General features: G+C 43.3%; 1 protein-coding gene across 2 annotated transcripts in view; it reads right to left on the bottom strand.

Annotated features, from left to right (window-relative positions):
- PRKAR2B (protein kinase cAMP-dependent type II regulatory subunit beta) overlaps nucleotides 1–18220 on the bottom strand; it is a 92636-nt gene that overhangs the window by 5639 nt on the left and 68777 nt on the right. For both annotated transcript variants that reach the window (XM_037390035.1, XM_037390036.1), the window contains exons 5-6: nucleotides 3532–3638; nucleotides 1233–1386 (exon numbers count right to left, since the gene is read on the bottom strand). In XM_037390035.1, the coding sequence (XP_037245932.1) occupies nucleotides 1233–1386; nucleotides 3532–3638 (261 nt within the window). The remainder of the gene's footprint in view (nucleotides 1–1232; nucleotides 1387–3531; nucleotides 3639–18220) is intronic.

Raw genomic sequence — 18220 nt, 5'->3', positions numbered from 1 at the left:
ATGCATGTGTCATAGAAAATACTTCAGAAGTGGCTGAATACGCTCAAATTACCCAATTTTAGTCACTCAGCGTAGCCACCAAACTAGCTGGGTAGTCTCCCCATGCAGTCAGTTGAGAAAGACTCCTCTAAAGGTCAATCAAAAGCTCCTAAAGTAAACTCCTTACCTGATTCACATTGTTGAAAAGCTCTGCTCTTAGAATACATACACAGTTTACTTACAGAGGGTATAGAATTTACCTTAGACAGGTTGGCTAAATGATGAACGCTGAGTGGGTAACTTAAGATATTTAAGAAATCCTCAATATTTAAATATTTAATTTACAAATTTTATTCATCATTCTGAGTCCCATACATATCACTATGTACTCAAAGAGGTTTTTATATTATACAAACAGAACCAAAATACATGGGTCTGGGTCTTAGGGCACAGTCCAATTTCTGCTGTTTTAGCAGAATAAGACTCATCGGTTCCCTAAACAGCCAGCTGGATGTTCTTTAGTATTTGGCAAACCAAGTAAAGCAGACAGATGGAAAAACTACACGTATACTGTTTCATTCTCTTAACTTCACATGACTGTGTCCTGGTGACAGAGGTAAAATGCTTTGCAAGCCTTCCCTGCCACAGATGGAATTTGCTGGCCGATACAACCCAATCCAATTTAAAGCCATTCTGGTAGTGTCCTAAACCCTGCCATGATCCCTAAAGTCATGTGGATTAAGTTGGTGAAAAAACACACCTTTCGTTTCAACAGGGAAATGTTCTCTTGGGATTAGTCATTAGACTGATATGTACAACTTGAAGAAGATGGCTATCCCAGTTTCACCCTTCTGGTAAATTCTATTACTGTTGTCAAAGATCCAGATAGTGTAACACTGATAAATAACCTCGTATTTGAATCCTACTCTGGAACCAAAGGCATTTCCTATCAAGATGTGGGAAAATATTTTATATATGCGCCTAAGTAATTGTCAAGGGGTTTGCAGTTTGGGAAATTCTCATTAAAACAGAATAAAACAAAACAAAACAAAAAACAATCAGTGTTTTTTCAAGCCTTGGGTTTGCTTCTCAGATTCTGGAAAAAAGACAGTATTGCGTTTAGAGTTCTCACAATTTTCAAAATGAAACTTTCCAAAATTATAATTGATTTTTTTACTCTAATATAAAATATCAATGTGATTTATATAAAATAATTAAAACAAATAGTTTCATAAAACAAGTATTTCACTTACCAAACCCCAGATGGCACCAGGAGAGGTAGCTATAATTGTAGCTGCTCTGGGTGTATTGTACATTAAGGCTAACTCACCAAAACTTCCTCGGTTATCATAGGTTCCAACACACCTCCCAACACCATCACATTTTACATAAATATCATATGTACCTCTGTTAATAAAATATACAAATACAGTGAGAAAAATTCAGTCCTTTGCTAAGCAGCCTCTCACTATCTTTTTAATACCATGAATTCCAAAGACAAAGCATTTGAAATACATTCTCTTGTTTATATGATATTAAACACCTTGCAGAGACATCTTAATCACTTCCATAATAATAAAAATAGACCCTTTTTAAAGGGAAGGATAGGATTATTAGTTTTTACATTAACTCAGTTTAAAGATAGACTGGATGTACACTGATCTATTGATCACCAGAACTTATTAAAAATTAAGATCCAACTTAGTATCTGTTTCTCAACTTCATTTTAAACACACTTAAAATGAATGTAACAAGTCTTTGCAAAAATTGCTATGATATGATCACTGAAATAATAATACAAGTTATTTAACATTTAAAATATCTTAAAGTAGTAATTTATAACATAATAGAGGAGATGTAGGAAACAAAAGGTATGTATATGAAAAGTAACATAAGATTATGAAATAAAGATAAGTATTTATCTCATATATTGTGAAATTCTCCCCATCATTAAATTAATAACTTTTTTTTTTTTATTTGGGAGTGCAGTAAAATCTGGTATCTTGTAAAACATGACATAGCCATTGATGCTGAGACATCATTTTGTTCAGTGTTAAATACTTGTATGGTATGTGCTGATAAACCATGTGAATGTAATGCAAAAATCTGTACAATGATTTCATTGCTAAGGGACTTCAGAGGTGATTCACTGCTCCTAAAAACTGCGAGGCTGACAGAATACTGTGAAGTCCCTGCAGCATTTTGGATAAGAGATGACAAACTGTAACCTCACAAAGCTGAACAACTGACTCTTCAGCAGAGAATCCTGGCACACTTCTACAGTCTTCTGATTGAATATTTCAGTTGGAGGGGACCTACAGCGGTCATCTAGTCCAGCTGCCTGACCAGTTCAGGGCTGTCCAAAACCTAAAGCATGTTATTACGGACACTGTCCAAATGCCTCTTCAACACTGACAGGCTTGGGGCATCAACCACCTCTCCAGGAAGCCTGTCCCAGGGTTTGACCACCCTCTCAGTAAAGAAAAGCTTCCTAATGTCAAGTCTGAACCTCCCCTGGCACGGCTTTGGACCATTCCCACGTGTCCTCTCGCTGGATCCCAGGGAGAAGCGCTCAGCGCCTCCCTCTCCACCTCCCCGTCCCCGGGGAGCTGTAGGGAGCAATGAGGTCGCCCCGCAGCCTCCTTTTCTCCAAACTAGACAAACCCAAAGTCCCTAGCCGCTCCCCACGGGACATGCCTTCCAGCCCTTTCACCAGCTTTGTTGCCCTCCTCTGGGCACATTCCAGTAACTCGACGTCCTTCTGAAATTGTGGGGCCCAGAACCGCACACAGTAGTCAAGGGGAGGCTGCACCCATGCTAAATACAGTGGGCTAATCACCTCTTTTGACTGGCTGGTTATACCGATCTACACTGACCAAAACCTTCTGCATTTCTTTTAGAGTTCTAGCATAATATTTCTTTCAGACACTTGCAGAAATCACCGTGTTAGCCTATAACTAAAGGTTCAAATAAGAACAGATGTTTTGGGATGGCCTGGCTGAAGCCTGGTGCCGACAGACTAGTGAAGGATGCCAAAGTAAATGCTCTTCCTAACCCCCCCAGTTCGACATTAATCGATAACTGGGGTTTTACTGAGTTACCTGCTTTCCCCAGTACAGATCACCAAATGAAGAGTAATAACTCAGCAACTCAAAGTCTAACAATATTCATCTAAACATGAAAGTCTACAGACAGTATTGAAATGCAGTCAGATTTCAAATACTGAGTTATAAAACTTTTTCCATTGTGTTTTGTATTAGATGTCTTCCCATTAAAACAAACAAACAACAAACCAAACAAAAAACAAAAAACAGCTTTTGGGATGTAGCAATACATAAAGAGGACAGGAAAATATTTCCATACAAAAAATCTGCCTCCTTTCAAAAACCGCTCTCTGTAGCTCAGGCAGAGCCATACTGGTCCACATGCGTTCTGTTTCCTTTCCCCCATGCAAACATATGTAAGAGTTAAATACAAGTATGTAGAGAAATAGATTTTTTTAAGTCGACTTCTGCATAATACTTTGTGCTATAATAAGACACAGCGATTCACCTATCAATGACGTAGAAGTTGTCACCATCATCCCCTTGATCAATGACATGTTCCCCTCCTTCAACCAGCTTTTCAAACATCGCATCTAACACCTGAGACATCTGTTCCTATTTAAAAGGACACAAAGACAAGAAATTATCATCTGCTTAAAAATTTTACACTTCAAATTAACTAACTGTCCAGCTTCCCAATATGCAGATAAAAAATGTTCATGGGCAGAAAATATTCATGCTACAGAAGTGCATGGATCAATCAGAAAGACAGTTTTATTTAGTATTCAATGGTAGCTTTTTCCTCTTCCAGTGTTCAGAGCCCAGCTTACCTTCTTGTCCCTGTCAGTGATAACATAGATTTTGTCAGCAATACAAACTGCTCATGAGCATTCAAAGATAGAATGTCACCCTTCAAAACTGCAAATTACGCAGTTAAAAGAAAAAAAACGTATCCCTTATTGCCAACAATACACTTACCTGTTTTTGTCTTTAGAACTATTATACAGAATTTAAAGTTTCAAAATGATTGTAAAGTATTTTGAAAATCTAAGTTATACAATGTCTGCACAATGGTGGGATAGATGTAACCACGCAGGTCTGCAGTGCTTTGGCTGAGTAAGTAAATCCTGGACTCGCTGGAAAGTAGGAGTTTACACACAGCTATAAAACTAATTTGTTAATTTGAATGGAATAGGAATGTTTACAGAGAAATGTTAACAGACTAAAAAAATGTCATCATCTGAATTATGGCTGTCTAATAAGAAAACCAAATCACTAATTATATAATTTGACTTGTTTGGTGTAAATCTGCTAAAACTTAAACTATTCACATCTAAAAAACCAAACAGCTCACTGTGGATTAACAATATGAATCCTAAAAAGGTAACTTAATTTGAATTTTATTTTCAGTTTATAGAGCAATGTGCCTAGAATTCTCAGAACAAACACAAAATGATCCTCCACTTTTGGAAACTTATATTGGATTATATTGGAACAAGCAGGTTCTAGTGGAAACCATGGTAAGGAGAAGCCTGTAGATTTAGATCCCCGTGCATTTTACGCTGGTTCAGTCACTGAAAAGATGGATGGCATATGGATGGCATTTGTCTTTCCAAACAGGACCAGCCTAAGTCAGTCCTCTAGAGTCCTTCTGCAGCCCACGGACAGAGATAACTATACTTGCTAGCTCAGAATCATTCTCTAGAGGTTCCCCTTTTTTTCCTCTGATGACAGAGAGATCTACTGTACCTCACAGTTAGACACTTAATTTTTAGACATATAAAAGTAGGTGAAATGAATTCCATCCTTATTCTGCTGAATTTCTTCACATAGTCAAAGGTTTTAAAAATATTAGCAATACCTTGTTATCCAAGCCTTTCTAAAAAACAGAAGCTAAATACAATTTTACTTCACAGAGTTCACTGCGTGTAGGCACAAAGAACAACAGAATGGCAGCATCCATCCTCAGTACAGCTGCTCATGGTACAATACAGTAAGACATCATGCAGCCTACCTAGGCCAGCAAGGAATCACTTAACGATGTCTCTGTTTAGTACCTTTTTTAGTATAGACAGGTATGTATTTACAAAAAGGAAGGATCATGTCACTACCAGTGAATGGGCTAGAGTTCATTTCAGAGAATGAGAAATGCATCGGGGAATGCCATTGGAAGAGACTGAAAATTAGGTACAGGAGTTGCCTTTTAAAAACTTTCATGCTTAAATCAATAGGTAATATTGTTTCAGTCTTTTCAGTTCTCCCTATGTAAACTAAAAGGAACCCCTACAGAATCTGGTAAACTGACCTGATGTCTGTTAATTGGCTAAAACATTTGAAGCAGCAGGTTCCCTTCCCCTTGCTTTACATCTGAATTGGCAAGTGGCTCCCAAACCAACAGCCCTTGGCTGCCATTGGAAAACAAGGAAGAACATGCAGAACGCTCTGCATTTTATGGGAGGGTAGAGGGTACATGTTACCCTCTAAATGCAAGAAAAACGTTATCACATGGGTCCTGATCCTTTGAAATCAAAATACTCCCAAGACATCTTGAGAAGAAACGTTAAACTTTAAAAGATGGTTATTTGCTGTACTGAAGCAGTAATACATATAGCTATATTCTTTGTTCAGCATGCTTCATCTCAGATTTCAGCTTAAAACATTTTCAATGTCATAATTATGAATGAAGCTCACCAAACCACAACTTTTCAGGTAGGTAAATTATGACTTTTTCAGACAACAGAGTAAAATTCACAAATATATGTGAATTCTAATAAAATACATTTTTAAAAATGTTTTAAACATTTGAGAGCTGTCTATTATCTGCTGAAGTACTGTACATGTATTTTAACTTTTTAAATTAAATTGCAACTAACTTAAAGACAACTGGTCCCTTTCCCAAAGCTTTCTATGTAAAATTAAGATAGAGCAGACTAAAATAACCAAACCAGGCACACGTTTTTTGCTTTTACCATGAGAATTACAAAACTTGCTTGCCTGGCTTGCTCTATGTGAATCCTCTTGATTCTCTGCCAGACTGAGGCTCAATTTACTGACACTCTCCATAGATACTTCGACAGGATAAAGATGGCTAATTTTAGAATTAAAAAGTAGATGTTATCATACACAGAATTAATTCTGGTATTTTATAAAACGGTGCCATCTGAAAGCTTTTCTTCCATAAAGCAGTTCCAGCTTTAAAAAAAAGCATAGAAAATGAAAACAGGAGGAGGGTTTTTTGTATGTGTTCGTAAATCTACTACGTGTAATGCTGTGGCAATCTGGTAATCAATATTCTAAAGAATGACGCTTTAAAAGCATTGTTAAGTTTCTAACAGAAATAAAATCTATAAATAATTTGAAGTATTAAGCATGTGTGTTGTGCAGTCTTTGTGACTTCTGCTAATACTTCACTATCTTAATACAGTTTTTTCAAATATAATAAAGCATCTATTTTTCTTAAGGATAATGCACTCTACAAATATAAAGAACCAAAACTAAAGTTTAACTTATTTGAAATTTGATTTTTTTATATAATGTTTATTTACATACTCCAATTAATACATGCAATGGATATTTTTTTCCCCATGCTAAATTGTGAAGCGTGTAAATGCTTCAAAGAACAAACATTTTTGAGAAAATTATGGGAATCTTGGGTTGTTGCCATGAAAGCACTCTTTGATCACCATCCTTTGTGATAAAGAAAATACTTTAACTCCCTTAAAAGTGAGGAGGCTGAGTGGGAAATCAGATTTTCTGAAAGACAATACAATACAAATTAGATTATCAAGATTTTCTTTTCTTAGAATGGTTTGTTGGAAGGGACTTTAAAGCTCATCTAGTTCCAACCCCCCCTGCCATGGGCAGGGACACCTGCCACCAGACCAGGTTGCTCCAAGCCCCATCCAGCCTGGCCTGGAACACTGCCAGGGATGGGGCAGCCACAGCTGCTCTGGGCAGCCTGTGCCAGGGGCTCACCTCCCTCACAGGAAAGAATTTCTTCTTAATATCTAATTTAAATCTATCTTCTTTCATTTTAAAGCTAATCCCCCTTGCCCTATCACTACATGCCCTTGTAAAAAGCCCCTCTCCAGCTTTCTTGTAGGCCCCTTTAGGTACTGAAGGCTGCTATAACGTCTTCCCAGAGCCTTCTCTTCTCCAGGCTGAACACCCAACTCTCTCAGTCTTTCTCTATAGGAGAGGTGCTCCAGCCCTCTGATCATCCTCATGCTCCTCCCTCTGGACTCACTCCAACAGGTCCATGCCCTTCTTAGGTTGGGGGCCCCAGAGCTGAACACAGTACTCCAGCTGGGGTCTCATGAGAGTAGAGAGGAGGAATCGCCTCCCTCGAGCTGCTGGCCATGCTTCTTTTAATGCAGCCCAGGATACAGTTGACTTTCTGGGCTGCAAGTGTGCATTGCCAGGCCGTGGTGAGCCAACCAACACCCCCAAGCCTTTCTCCTCAAGGCTGCTGTCAATCCGTTCCCTGCCCAGCCTGTATTTATGCTTGGGATCGTCCTGACCCACATGCAGGACCTTGCACTTGGCCTTGTTGAACTTCCCAAGGTTTGCACGGGCCCACCTCTCAAGCCTGTCAAGGTCCCTCTGGATGGCATCCCTTCCCTCCAGCGTGCTGACCACACCACTCAGCTCGGTGTTGTCGGCAAACCTGCTGAGTGAGGGTGCACTCCATCACACTGTCCAGATCACCAACAAAGACATGCTTTTACAAAGATACTTTTCTTCCCTTGAAGTGTAGTTACTCAAAAAGTCTTTCTAACAATTCTACTATAATGACAGCATGATTTCACAAAATAATTTACTAGACAAGTGAATAAACATGTCATCATTACAGCTATCATTAGTGTCTCAATCACCCTTGCCTTCAAGTGTGGATTTAACTGCTGGGAAGCAGGAGTGGTGCAAAGGAGCATTAGCTCTCTTAACAGCATCAGCCAGCAAGATATATCCTCTAATATCACCTAAAGTGCAGATTATATGGTTTTCTTTCTGATCTTAGACTAAGATGGTACCTACCCTAGTTTTATACCTGCTTAAATGAACTGTGCTAGTAAAGTTCTTTTGCGTATTTAGACCAGTCAGAATCATAGACTACATCCATGAATTACAAATTCAACAGGACCAGAGGATGTACTGAAGCACTGACATGGTATAGTCTGGGCTGGTTTGCTCTTGGTGCAATTGGCAACACAGTTTTGGCTTGTGCCAGCTATCACTCCTACTGACAAACCCTGGTCACAGCTCGGAGGAATGCTTGAGCCAGGGCTTCTTCCCAGCAAAACCACCATGTTAGTTGCTTTGTCAGGTGAGGTTAGGAGGAGAAAAAGGTGCAAGACGATTTAGCTGTACATATGTGTGTCATAATGCACTGCGTGGCCTCAGGGACAGGGAACATCCTCTGATCTAGTTTGTTGTTACTGATTACTGAAATGAATAAAAGTGACAAGAATGGAAAATGTCAAAATAATCTGCAGTCAGTCAAATTCTGCCTTTGGGCATACCCTTCTTAATTTCCTGGCAAACAAAATCTGTATTTCTAGTTAATCAAATGATGTTTTCCCTGTAATTAAAGGCTTCAAAATACTGAACTAAGGAAACATTTAATACAAAGGGCATGAAGCTATGACTGCTACCTAGTAAAACACAGGTAGCAGGGTATTCTTAGCTCTGCATAAATCAGCTCCACATCTCTCTGGGAAACCTGTTTGACCACTCTCGCAGTAGAAAAGACCCTTCTTATACTTTAACAGAATGTTTTGTATTTCAGTTTGTACACATTGTGTCTTATCCTGTCATGGTACCACTTGCGAGCAAGTCTGGTCAACAGATTGGTGCCTCCATCTGCTGTAGAAAGGTGGTCTTGTCCCTTCAGTGAACCCTTGAAAGATGCTGCCAAGCTCCTGTTTATCCTCCCTGATGATATGCAGTCCTTCTCAGGTCCTTCTGCAGTTCCTTCAGCTGGCAGCTCAGCACTGACCACAGCACATCTCCCATAGGTGAAGCTACCTTTGTCCCCCAGCCTTCAGGAGAGACACCCGTCCTCCCAGCAGCCTGAGACCAAGATGGTCACATCCTACCTCTGGACCTGGGTTGAAACCTCTAAACGTGCCATGGCTGGCTGGTCCACTGGGGAGCACTCCCTGTGGCCCATTATCACTGCCATTGCACCAGCCCTAGGAGCCCCATGCTGTCTTGCACAATTTCCAGTTCCCCTTCAAACTCCCATCTGTACAAACTACCTCAACTGCAAAGTCTCTCCTACTTTGCTCTCTTTGCAATGCTCCTGCAAGCTCTCTCTCCTCAATGGCAGTTACACAGATACTCTTCATCAATGTTGATGAGGAGCCTGATGCTTTCTGACAGTCTTCACACGCTAAGTATTCTAAACATTACACACTCATCACAAAGTAGTTCTCTCCTCTTTCCCTTATCCCATGGTAGTCACATGAACCCCTAGCACAGAAGCAGAACTTTAAAGTTAAAGAATACCTCTGGTACTTACCATGGTGCCTATGAACAGCACAGCACCTAAGCAGAGGTTTTATGAATCACTCTGTTAATGTATTAGGAAATATGTTATGTGCCTGAAGTGCTACTCAGATACCAGCTACCTTCATGAATCTCGGCCTGTGGTGATGCCCACATAGCAAGGTGTCTGCAAGCCTGATGTATTGTCATTTCATATTGTGCATGTTCACTATCAGTTACGAACAAAAGACATGACATGAGATTCAGAAGAACAAAGCCCCAGACAGGAATGACAACTGGTTTGTTTATCAAGGATAGCCCCCAGAACAGTGTCCGATTCCAGCTTTCTTGCATGGTTAGCTAAAAAAATGCAAATAATCACTCACAACTCTCCTAACATATACTTTGTATCACAAAGTACTGCCCTCCAGATGCATGTTGCATCATTTGAAAATAGTTAATTAGCCTCTATTTCTTTCAAGTCAACAAAACAAACATGGCAATTACATATCAAGGCAATTCCTTGGGGGAAATAAAAAATAATCAGATAATGGACAATGAGTATAACTAAAACTGCATTTTACTTTGTATATATTTCACACAGATTAAAAATCCACTCACTTGCATGCTCTTGCAAGACAGCATTTGATTCATTCATGAATGCTGGTAGACGATGTCTTTTGTAAATGTCAGTGGCTCTTTTAACTACCAGGCTACCAAGTGATTTGCTACCACTGTGCCAGGTATGTGTAACTGTAATAGCAATTTATAAAGCTGTTGTGAGCTATTTTGTAAAGAAAGAAGAACAAAGTTCTCCATACTAAACTCAACCACTCAAAACACTGGGGCTTCTAAGAAGCATCAGTGTTCAAACTGCTCGTACACACTTTTGTTGTTTGACAAAGTGCAGTGACATCCTGAATCAATGAAGGCACTGTAGATAAAATGGAAAGTAGGACACTATCATCACTGGAAGTCATGACAATGACAAATGTAAAAAAATAACTTCGCAAAAATATCCCTCCCCATCATTGAAGAAAAGGTATTCAGGAGACAGAAGGCACAGCTGCACTTCTACAATTAAAATTATGTGGCTTCTGGCAGGAAACTGAGACAATCTTAATCTGGCATTTGAGAGGAGCTGGTAAACTCCACCTATTAGGCTGGATGCAGTAAGTACCTGAAGTATTGCATGATATTTTGGGATTCTATATGCCTGGGAATCCCCCAAAAGGATGAGTGTGCTGCTGGAGTGCTCCCTGGTAGACAGGAAATCTCAGTTAACTTCCCTTTTAGATGCAAGACACCCTGCACAATCTAAGCAGGCATGAGGCTGCCCTGCAATTCGGTACAATAGCAGTAACAAGGCTTGCCTATCCCGTATGACTTGTAAAGCTTACAGCGCTCTGAGACACAACCATAAAACAATCATAGAAACAAAGTGAATCCACAACTCTTCTATTGCCCCAACTGACTTCATAAACCACTTTATTCTTTACTCCTACAATCATTTCATTAAAATGAACAAGAATTAAAATGGTATCCTGTTGGCACCTTATTCTTACTTTGTGCAACATAAAATATCAACAAAGTAACAAGTAATGAAGTGGACAGAATACCAGAATAGGAAAGGAGACAGGGAGAGGGGGAGGGGGAGGGGGAGAGAGGGGGAGAGGGAGAGAGGGGGAGAGAGGGGGAGAGAGGGGGAGAGAGGGGGAGAGAGGGGGAGAGGGGGAGGGGGAGGAGGGGGGGGGAGAGAGGGGGGGGGGGGGGGGGGGGAGAGGGGGGGGGGGGGGGGGGGGGGGGGGGAGGGGGGGGGGGGGGGGGGGGGGAGAGAGGGGGGAGAGAGGGGGGGGAGAGAGGGGGGGGAGAGAGGGGGGGAGAGAGGGGGGGAGGAGAGAGGGGGGAGGGGGGGGGAGGGGGGGGGGAGAGAGGGGGGGGAGAGAGGGGGGGGAGAGAGGGGGGGGAGAGAGGGGGGGGAGAGAGGGGGGAGAGAGGGGGAGGAGGAGAGGGGGGAGGGGGGGAGGGGGGGGAGAGAGGGGGGGGAGAGGGGGGGGAGAGAGGGGGGAGAGAGGGGGGTAGAGGGGGGGGAGAGAGGGGGGGGAGGGGGGGTAGGGGGGGGTAGAGGGGGGGGGAGAGAGGGGGGGAGAGAGGGGGAGAGGGGGGGAGAGAGGGGGGGGGAGGGGGGGGTAGGGGGGGTAGAGAGGGGGGGAGAGAGGGGGGGAGAGAGGGGGGGAGAGAGGGGGGGGAGAGGGGGGGAGAGAGGGGGAGAGAGGGGGAGAGGGGGGAGAGAGGGGGAGAGAGGGGGAGAGAGGGGGAGAGAGGGGGAGAGAGGGGGAGGAGAGGGGGAGAGAGGGGGGGAGGGGGGGCGGGGGGGAGGGGGGAGGGAGGGGGGGAGAGGGGGGGAGAGGGGGGGAGAGGGGGGGGAGGGGGGGGGGGAGAGAGGGGGGGGAGAGAGGGGGGGGAGAGAGGGGGGGGGGAGAGCGGGGGGGAGAGAGGGGGGGGAGAGGAGAGGGGGGGGAGAGGGGGGAGAGAGGGGGAGAGAGGGGGGAGAGAGGGGGGAGCTAGGGGGGAGAGAGGGGGGGAGAGGGGGAGAGGGGGGGAGAGAGGGGGGAGAGAGGGGGAGAGAGGGGGAGAGAGGGGGGAGAGAGGGGGAGAGAGGGGGAGAGAGGGGAGAGAGGGGGAGAGAGGGGGAGAGAGGGGGAGAGAGGGGGAGAGAGGGGAGAGAGGGGAGAGAGGGGGAGAGAGGGGGAGAGAGGGGGAGAGAGGGGGAGAGAGGGGGATGAGAGGGGGAGAGAGGGGGAGAGAGGGGGAGAGAGGGGGAGAGAGGGGGAGAGAGGGGAGAGAGGGGGAGAGAGGGGGAGAGAGGGGAGAGAGGGGAGAGAGGGGGAGAGAGGGGAGAGAGGGGAGAGAGGGGAGAGAGGGGAGAGAGGGGAGAGAGGGGAGAGAGGGGAGAGAGGGGAGAGAGGGGAGAGAGGGGAGAGAGGGGAGAGAGGGGAGAGAGGGGAGAGAGGGGAGAGAGGGAGAGAGGGGAGAGAGGGGAGAGAGGGGAGAGAGGGGAGAGAGGGGAGAGAGGGGAGAGAGGGGAGAGAGGGGAGAGAGGGGAGAGAGGGGAGAGAGGGGAGAGAGGGGAGAGAGGGGAGAGAGGGGAGAGAGGGGAGAGAGGGGAGAGAGGGGAGAGAGGGGAGAGAGGGGAGAGAGGGGAGAGAGGGGAGAGAGGGGAGAGAGGGGAGAGAGGGGAGAGAGGGGAGAGAGGGGGAGGGAGGGGGAGGGAGGGGGAGGGAGGGGGAGGGAGGGGGAGGGAGGGAGGGAAGGAAATTTGTAATCAGCAAGGAAAAGTAAATTACAGAATTCATGTCTACAGCTCCCCTCGTTTGTTTTTTCAGAACAAAACCGTGTACATATACTCCCCTGGAACTCTGATATAAATGTTAGCAGCACTACTGACCCAATTCAAAATGTTTAGCTCCCTTGTATGATATCCACTTGTAAACTAATCAAAAGGCATTCATTACTTCACTATCAAAGAATCCAATTTGTATTTTGATGTATAATCAATATTTTCAAGCAATATTTTTCTTGAGAATATACCTTAACCTTCCTCCACAGAATTATTTTAGCACTCTGCCTCCCAAGTATCATGCATATGCCCATCAGTTAGGCTCAGTAACACTTCTCGTATTTTTTAACTAGACCTGTGAGCAAGTTCACTGATTCTTTTTAGTAGTTTACTAAAAAAGAGCAGAAATAATTCAGAGTTGCAAATAGCTTCCAAAACTTTTAAGCCAAAAGTGAAGGCACTTACATTGGGCAGCTCTTTTGCAGAACATCTTCAGTAACTGATTACAGAATCATAGAATCACTTACGTTGGAAATGACCTTTAAGATCATTGAGTCCAACCATGAACTTAACACTGCCAAGGCCACCACTAAACCGTGTCCCACATCTACATGTCTTTTAAATACCTCCAGGGATTGTGAATCAACACTTCCCTGGGCAGCCTGTTTCAATCCTTGACCACCCTTTCAGGGAAGAAATTTTTCCTAGTATCCGGCCTACATGTCCCCTGGTGCAACTTGAGGCTGTTTCTTCTCACCCTGTCACTTGTTGCTTGGGAGAAGAGACTGACTCCCATCTCACTACAACCTCCCTTTAAGTAGTTGTAGAGTGCAATAAGGTTTCCCCTGAGCCTCTTTTTCTCCAGCTCCCCCAGCCGCACCTCATAAGATTTGTGCCATAGCTGAGCTTTTCTGGACACGCTCCAGCACCTCAATGTCTTCCTTGCAGTGAGGGGCCCAAAACTGAACACAGAATTCAAGGTCCTGCCTCACCAGTGCCCGGTACAGGGTGAAGTACGCTTCCCTAGTCCTGCTGACCACACTATTTCTAACACAATAGGCAAGGTGGAGAGAATCCCTGTTTGCTAGATCTGTTGTAAGTATTAATTTTGCCTTAGGAAAAAACATGGGGATTAAGTGCAAGCCTGTTTGATTGGTAGCCCATTAGTTTGCAAAGAGTTTTCTGCCATCTTAGAGGGCAGAGTATTAATATATTCAGGCATTCTGTAGTCCTAATTCTTCACCAAAATGTAAGAGTATCATGTGTATCTTCTGTTAGTAGCACTTTGCAAGGAATGCTTTGGCCTTACGTATAAGAGTCCACTATTCATAAACCACAGTTGCATTATGCTTTCCTTCATCTTCCTTTGAGTTAATCAATTATAATTAGTTGATCAATATTTGTGTTCTCTTATAATAGTCCCCCAGGTGCATGAGTGCCAACATGCCCAGAAATTGCTCTTGCATATTTGTGAAGAATATGTATTAATTACTTTTGAGAAAAGGGTCAAGACCTATTTGAAATATTCTCTACAAGCATTAGCAGGGCAAAGCTGTCAAAAAAAAAAATTGTCCTGAAAGAGGACAGATGATCTAATACTGCTTGTGAATTTTAGTGAGAGAAAGGATTCAAACTTCAAGTGCAAGGGTGCGGCACAGCTTTGATGGTGCCAGTCCTCTGAGCCACCCAGCTACTCTGGTAATAGGTTCATCGTTTTTATAACTGCTGGCCTATGGGCCATAACAGCCAAACCAAAAAGCCTGTTGTTAATCAGCCCCAGCAAAGTTTCCTCTTAAAAGACAAAACCAAAATGGTAATTTCTCTGAATTGCACTGTAAAAAGGAAGTGTAGAAGACTGTGTTGGCCACTAGATGAGGAGCTGCTGTTAGTCCTCCCAGTGATAACAGTTAAGCTGAACAGACACAAAACCCAGTAATAGTGACTTGGGGCTTATCCTCAGTTATGGCCCAAGGCATCTGGTCATCATCTTGTTTTCGCCTTGCTGGCTTATACAAAGTGAAAGTGGAGGGGAAAGAGGGCATGCAGCTTCTGATTCCACTGCCAGTAACCTCCAGCACCTGGAGCACGAAGGAGAAGGGGTGTTAACATGCTTTGCGTGTGCATGCAGCCTGGCACACCATGGCAATCCTGGGAGAACAAAAGCAGTATTAGGATTTCTGGCAATGGTGTGGCAGGCAATTGAGACAAACGATAAACAAAACTGTGGTCTAATAGGAAGAGGTTTTTCTGTGAAAAAGAACAGGAACCAGTGCTTTAGAAGAGGAATGAGTTACTCTAACATAGATTAGATTAATAGCATGGGGAGAGAAAAACGAACGTCCAAATGTTCTCATTTCTAATTCACTCATCCACGTAGTTCTGCTTCTGAATTTTTTTATTATTCTTTCCTGACCTCCTCCTCTAAAAAGTAGCCAAAGAGCTCTGCAAAAACCTCCTTCCCTCATCTTGTTGCAAAAGTGCATGTTTCAATGCATAGTCTCTTCAAGTAATTTTTTTCAATAGTTACATACTAAAACTGATATTGAGTGACAGCAACCAGATGGGACCTGACCAAGACCCCAGAAAGGTGAAAAGAATGGTAACATACCAATTCTTTAAAAATACTTTGTATTTAAGGGAGTTAACTCAGGAGTGCCTTGCTGAAGTGACATTAGTTGACCAATTACATCCTCATCAACCCACAGAGTTAAAGGAAGTTTCAAGAAAATTCAAGTAACTTCACAGACTTTAAGGCATACAAAGTAAAAGAGGAAGGAAAGAGGGCATGCAGCTAGCTTCTGGTTACACTGCAGCATCTGGAGCACGAAGGAGAACATATCCCTCACAAGGGAAAGGCTGAGAGGGCTGTGACTGTTTAGCCTGGAGAAGACTGAGAAGGGATCTTAGCAGTGCATACAAATAACTTACAGGTGCGTGTCAAGAGGATGGGGCTAGGTGCTTTTCAGTGGTACCCAGCAACAGGACAAGGGGCAATGGGCACAAACTGCAACACTGGGAGTTCCTTCTGAATATGAGGAAAAACCTCTTCACTTTGAGGGTGACCGAGCACTGGAACAGGCTGCCCAGAGAGGTTTGGAGTCTCTTTCTCTGGACATACTCAAAACCCACCTGCACATGATTCTGTGCAACCCGCTCTGGGTGAAGTTGCTTTAGCAGGGGTTGGACCAGATGATCTCCAGAGGTCCCTTCCAGCTCTGACCATTCTGTCATTCTGTGAATTTATAAGAGTTGACCTTTAAAGCATAGTGCACTGCTCAGGGAACTGTACCAGAGCTGTGTTCCTTTATACTATGCTACATTTTCAATCAGAGCCAATATGTGAAATACTGATATTTATAAATACGTATCCGTAAGTTTACATACCTGATATTCAAACACTGCTATCAGGTAAATGCAGACTCAAGACAGCATTGCGTGTGTTTAGAAAGTCCTAAGCTGTCTCAAAGTCTATCTTTTCGTCCTCTCTCTCATTTAGTCTCACATTCAAATGGTTCTGCTGTTTTTTACCTTTATGTGAAGACTCTTGTCTGTTCAGATGGACTCTTTAAGATGCTGAGCAGTATTGTAAGTCACCTTCCAACTACTGCAACATCTCTTTCTGCTTTAATAATGATACCCTTATCTTAGCCTCCCATTCGAATTAAAACACAGGGGTCAGGGTTTTAAGAAAATGTGACTCCATTTAGCATCATGTACTGAATGCAATTCTGATCATGTTCTAAGACACTTTGTTATACTGTGTTTCAGAGTGGTGTCCTATCTAGGAGTGGTGTTTGACACCTTGCCTAAAAAGGCCGTCAGGGAAAAGCCATTAAGTACTTCACATTGTCTCTTCCCCTCTAACCCACTGACCTCTGAAACAAAGTTTTTCATACACAAAACTACAGCAGAAAGAGGCTGAAGTTCAATGCAAGAAAAAAAACAGGGGGAGTGGGAGACCCTGTCAATACACAGTTTGACTTTTGTTCCAGAGACTTTAGCTTTAGCAGCTGAAGATATTATGTCTCTATGAAATGAAAGAATTTTCTCGCTAATGCACCAGAGAGCAAACTGCAGCAGCTGACACCACGTGCACCTGTGCTGCAGGGTGGAGAAGCAGAGGTGAGGAAGAGAGCTGGGATAGGAACACTTAAATTACTGCAACTACAGCAGCAGAGCTCAAGTCACTGCCTAGCAGCAGAACAAGAAGGAGGAGTGGGAGAAGTCCCCTGGGGTCTACAGATTTTGACTTCACAGAAGAAGCAAGCCAGACTATCTTCAGAGCTCAGTAGCTTTCCAATGCCTTTTAAGGGTAAATTTATTATAATGAAAAACTCCTTTACAAAAATTACCTTATTCAGCTTTCCAGAACTCTGTCTGTGAAGGATTTAAAGCAGAAGGAAGTGTTCTTAATCCACTGGACAACCTGAATAAAGGGGGGTAAACAAGACCTCAGAGATCCCGGAAGTGGTTTTCAAGGCTTTGGATTGCAGAGCTCCGTGAGGGGAGAGCTCAACTAAGAAGTCTGCTAAAGGCCTGGAACAAACTGTGGGAACTATTAGCAATTACAAGTAACTGATTCAGAAGCAAAAAGAAAAAGGAGTTCAAAACTTCAAGGGGATATGGTATCAAGACAGCAGCACAGCCCTGAGAAGACCTCCACAAACAGGGGAAGCAATCTCTCAGTATTCCTTGGAAGAGTTTTATCAAGCACCCACACTGGACCAGTTTAATGCTTTATATCTACACAGCATGATGATATAGGTGACAGAAAGCCAACAGATCCCTGGTCCTGCAGACCAAGTAGCTGATGACTATTTAATAGACAGAAGATCTAGTTCTCACTGGAAGGGAAAGCAGATCTCATCCAGAGGACTGATGCTATAAGCAGATACTACCAAGAAACTGTGTAAAGCCAGAATCAGGAAAGCAGTAGGTCAAAATTAACATCACAGCAGACTCTAGGAGCACATGACAATCCATTGGGTCACAGGGCTCATAAGAGAGAAATGCTCAGACAGTAACCAAGGGGGGACTGACAAAATGCTATTGGCAGGCTGATGTAATGATGGTCCAGCCAAGTGGAAGCCAAGACACAGCACCAAGAAGGAAAACATATAATAAAGGAATTCCACACCCAGAGCAGATGCCCATAAACCACTTTGTATCCCTGAATTTAAGCAGAAGAAGAATTCACGACCAGGGGGAACAAATGTTTGGGTGAACTTAGCTTGAACAAGTATAGTGGAACTATATACAGTATAACTAACTACCCATTAAACACAAAGCATGAAGGAGTGAGTTAGAAAATCTTCTGTATCAGGATCCCAAGTGTCCCAAGAATACGCACATATACACGTCTACACTGAGA

Source organism: Falco rusticolus, chromosome 5 (genome assembly GCF_015220075.1).
Source record: "Falco rusticolus isolate bFalRus1 chromosome 5, bFalRus1.pri, whole genome shotgun sequence".
Taxonomy (NCBI): Eukaryota; Metazoa; Chordata; class Aves; order Falconiformes; family Falconidae; genus Falco; species Falco rusticolus.
This window is presented reverse-complemented; position numbering and strand designations above follow the sequence as displayed.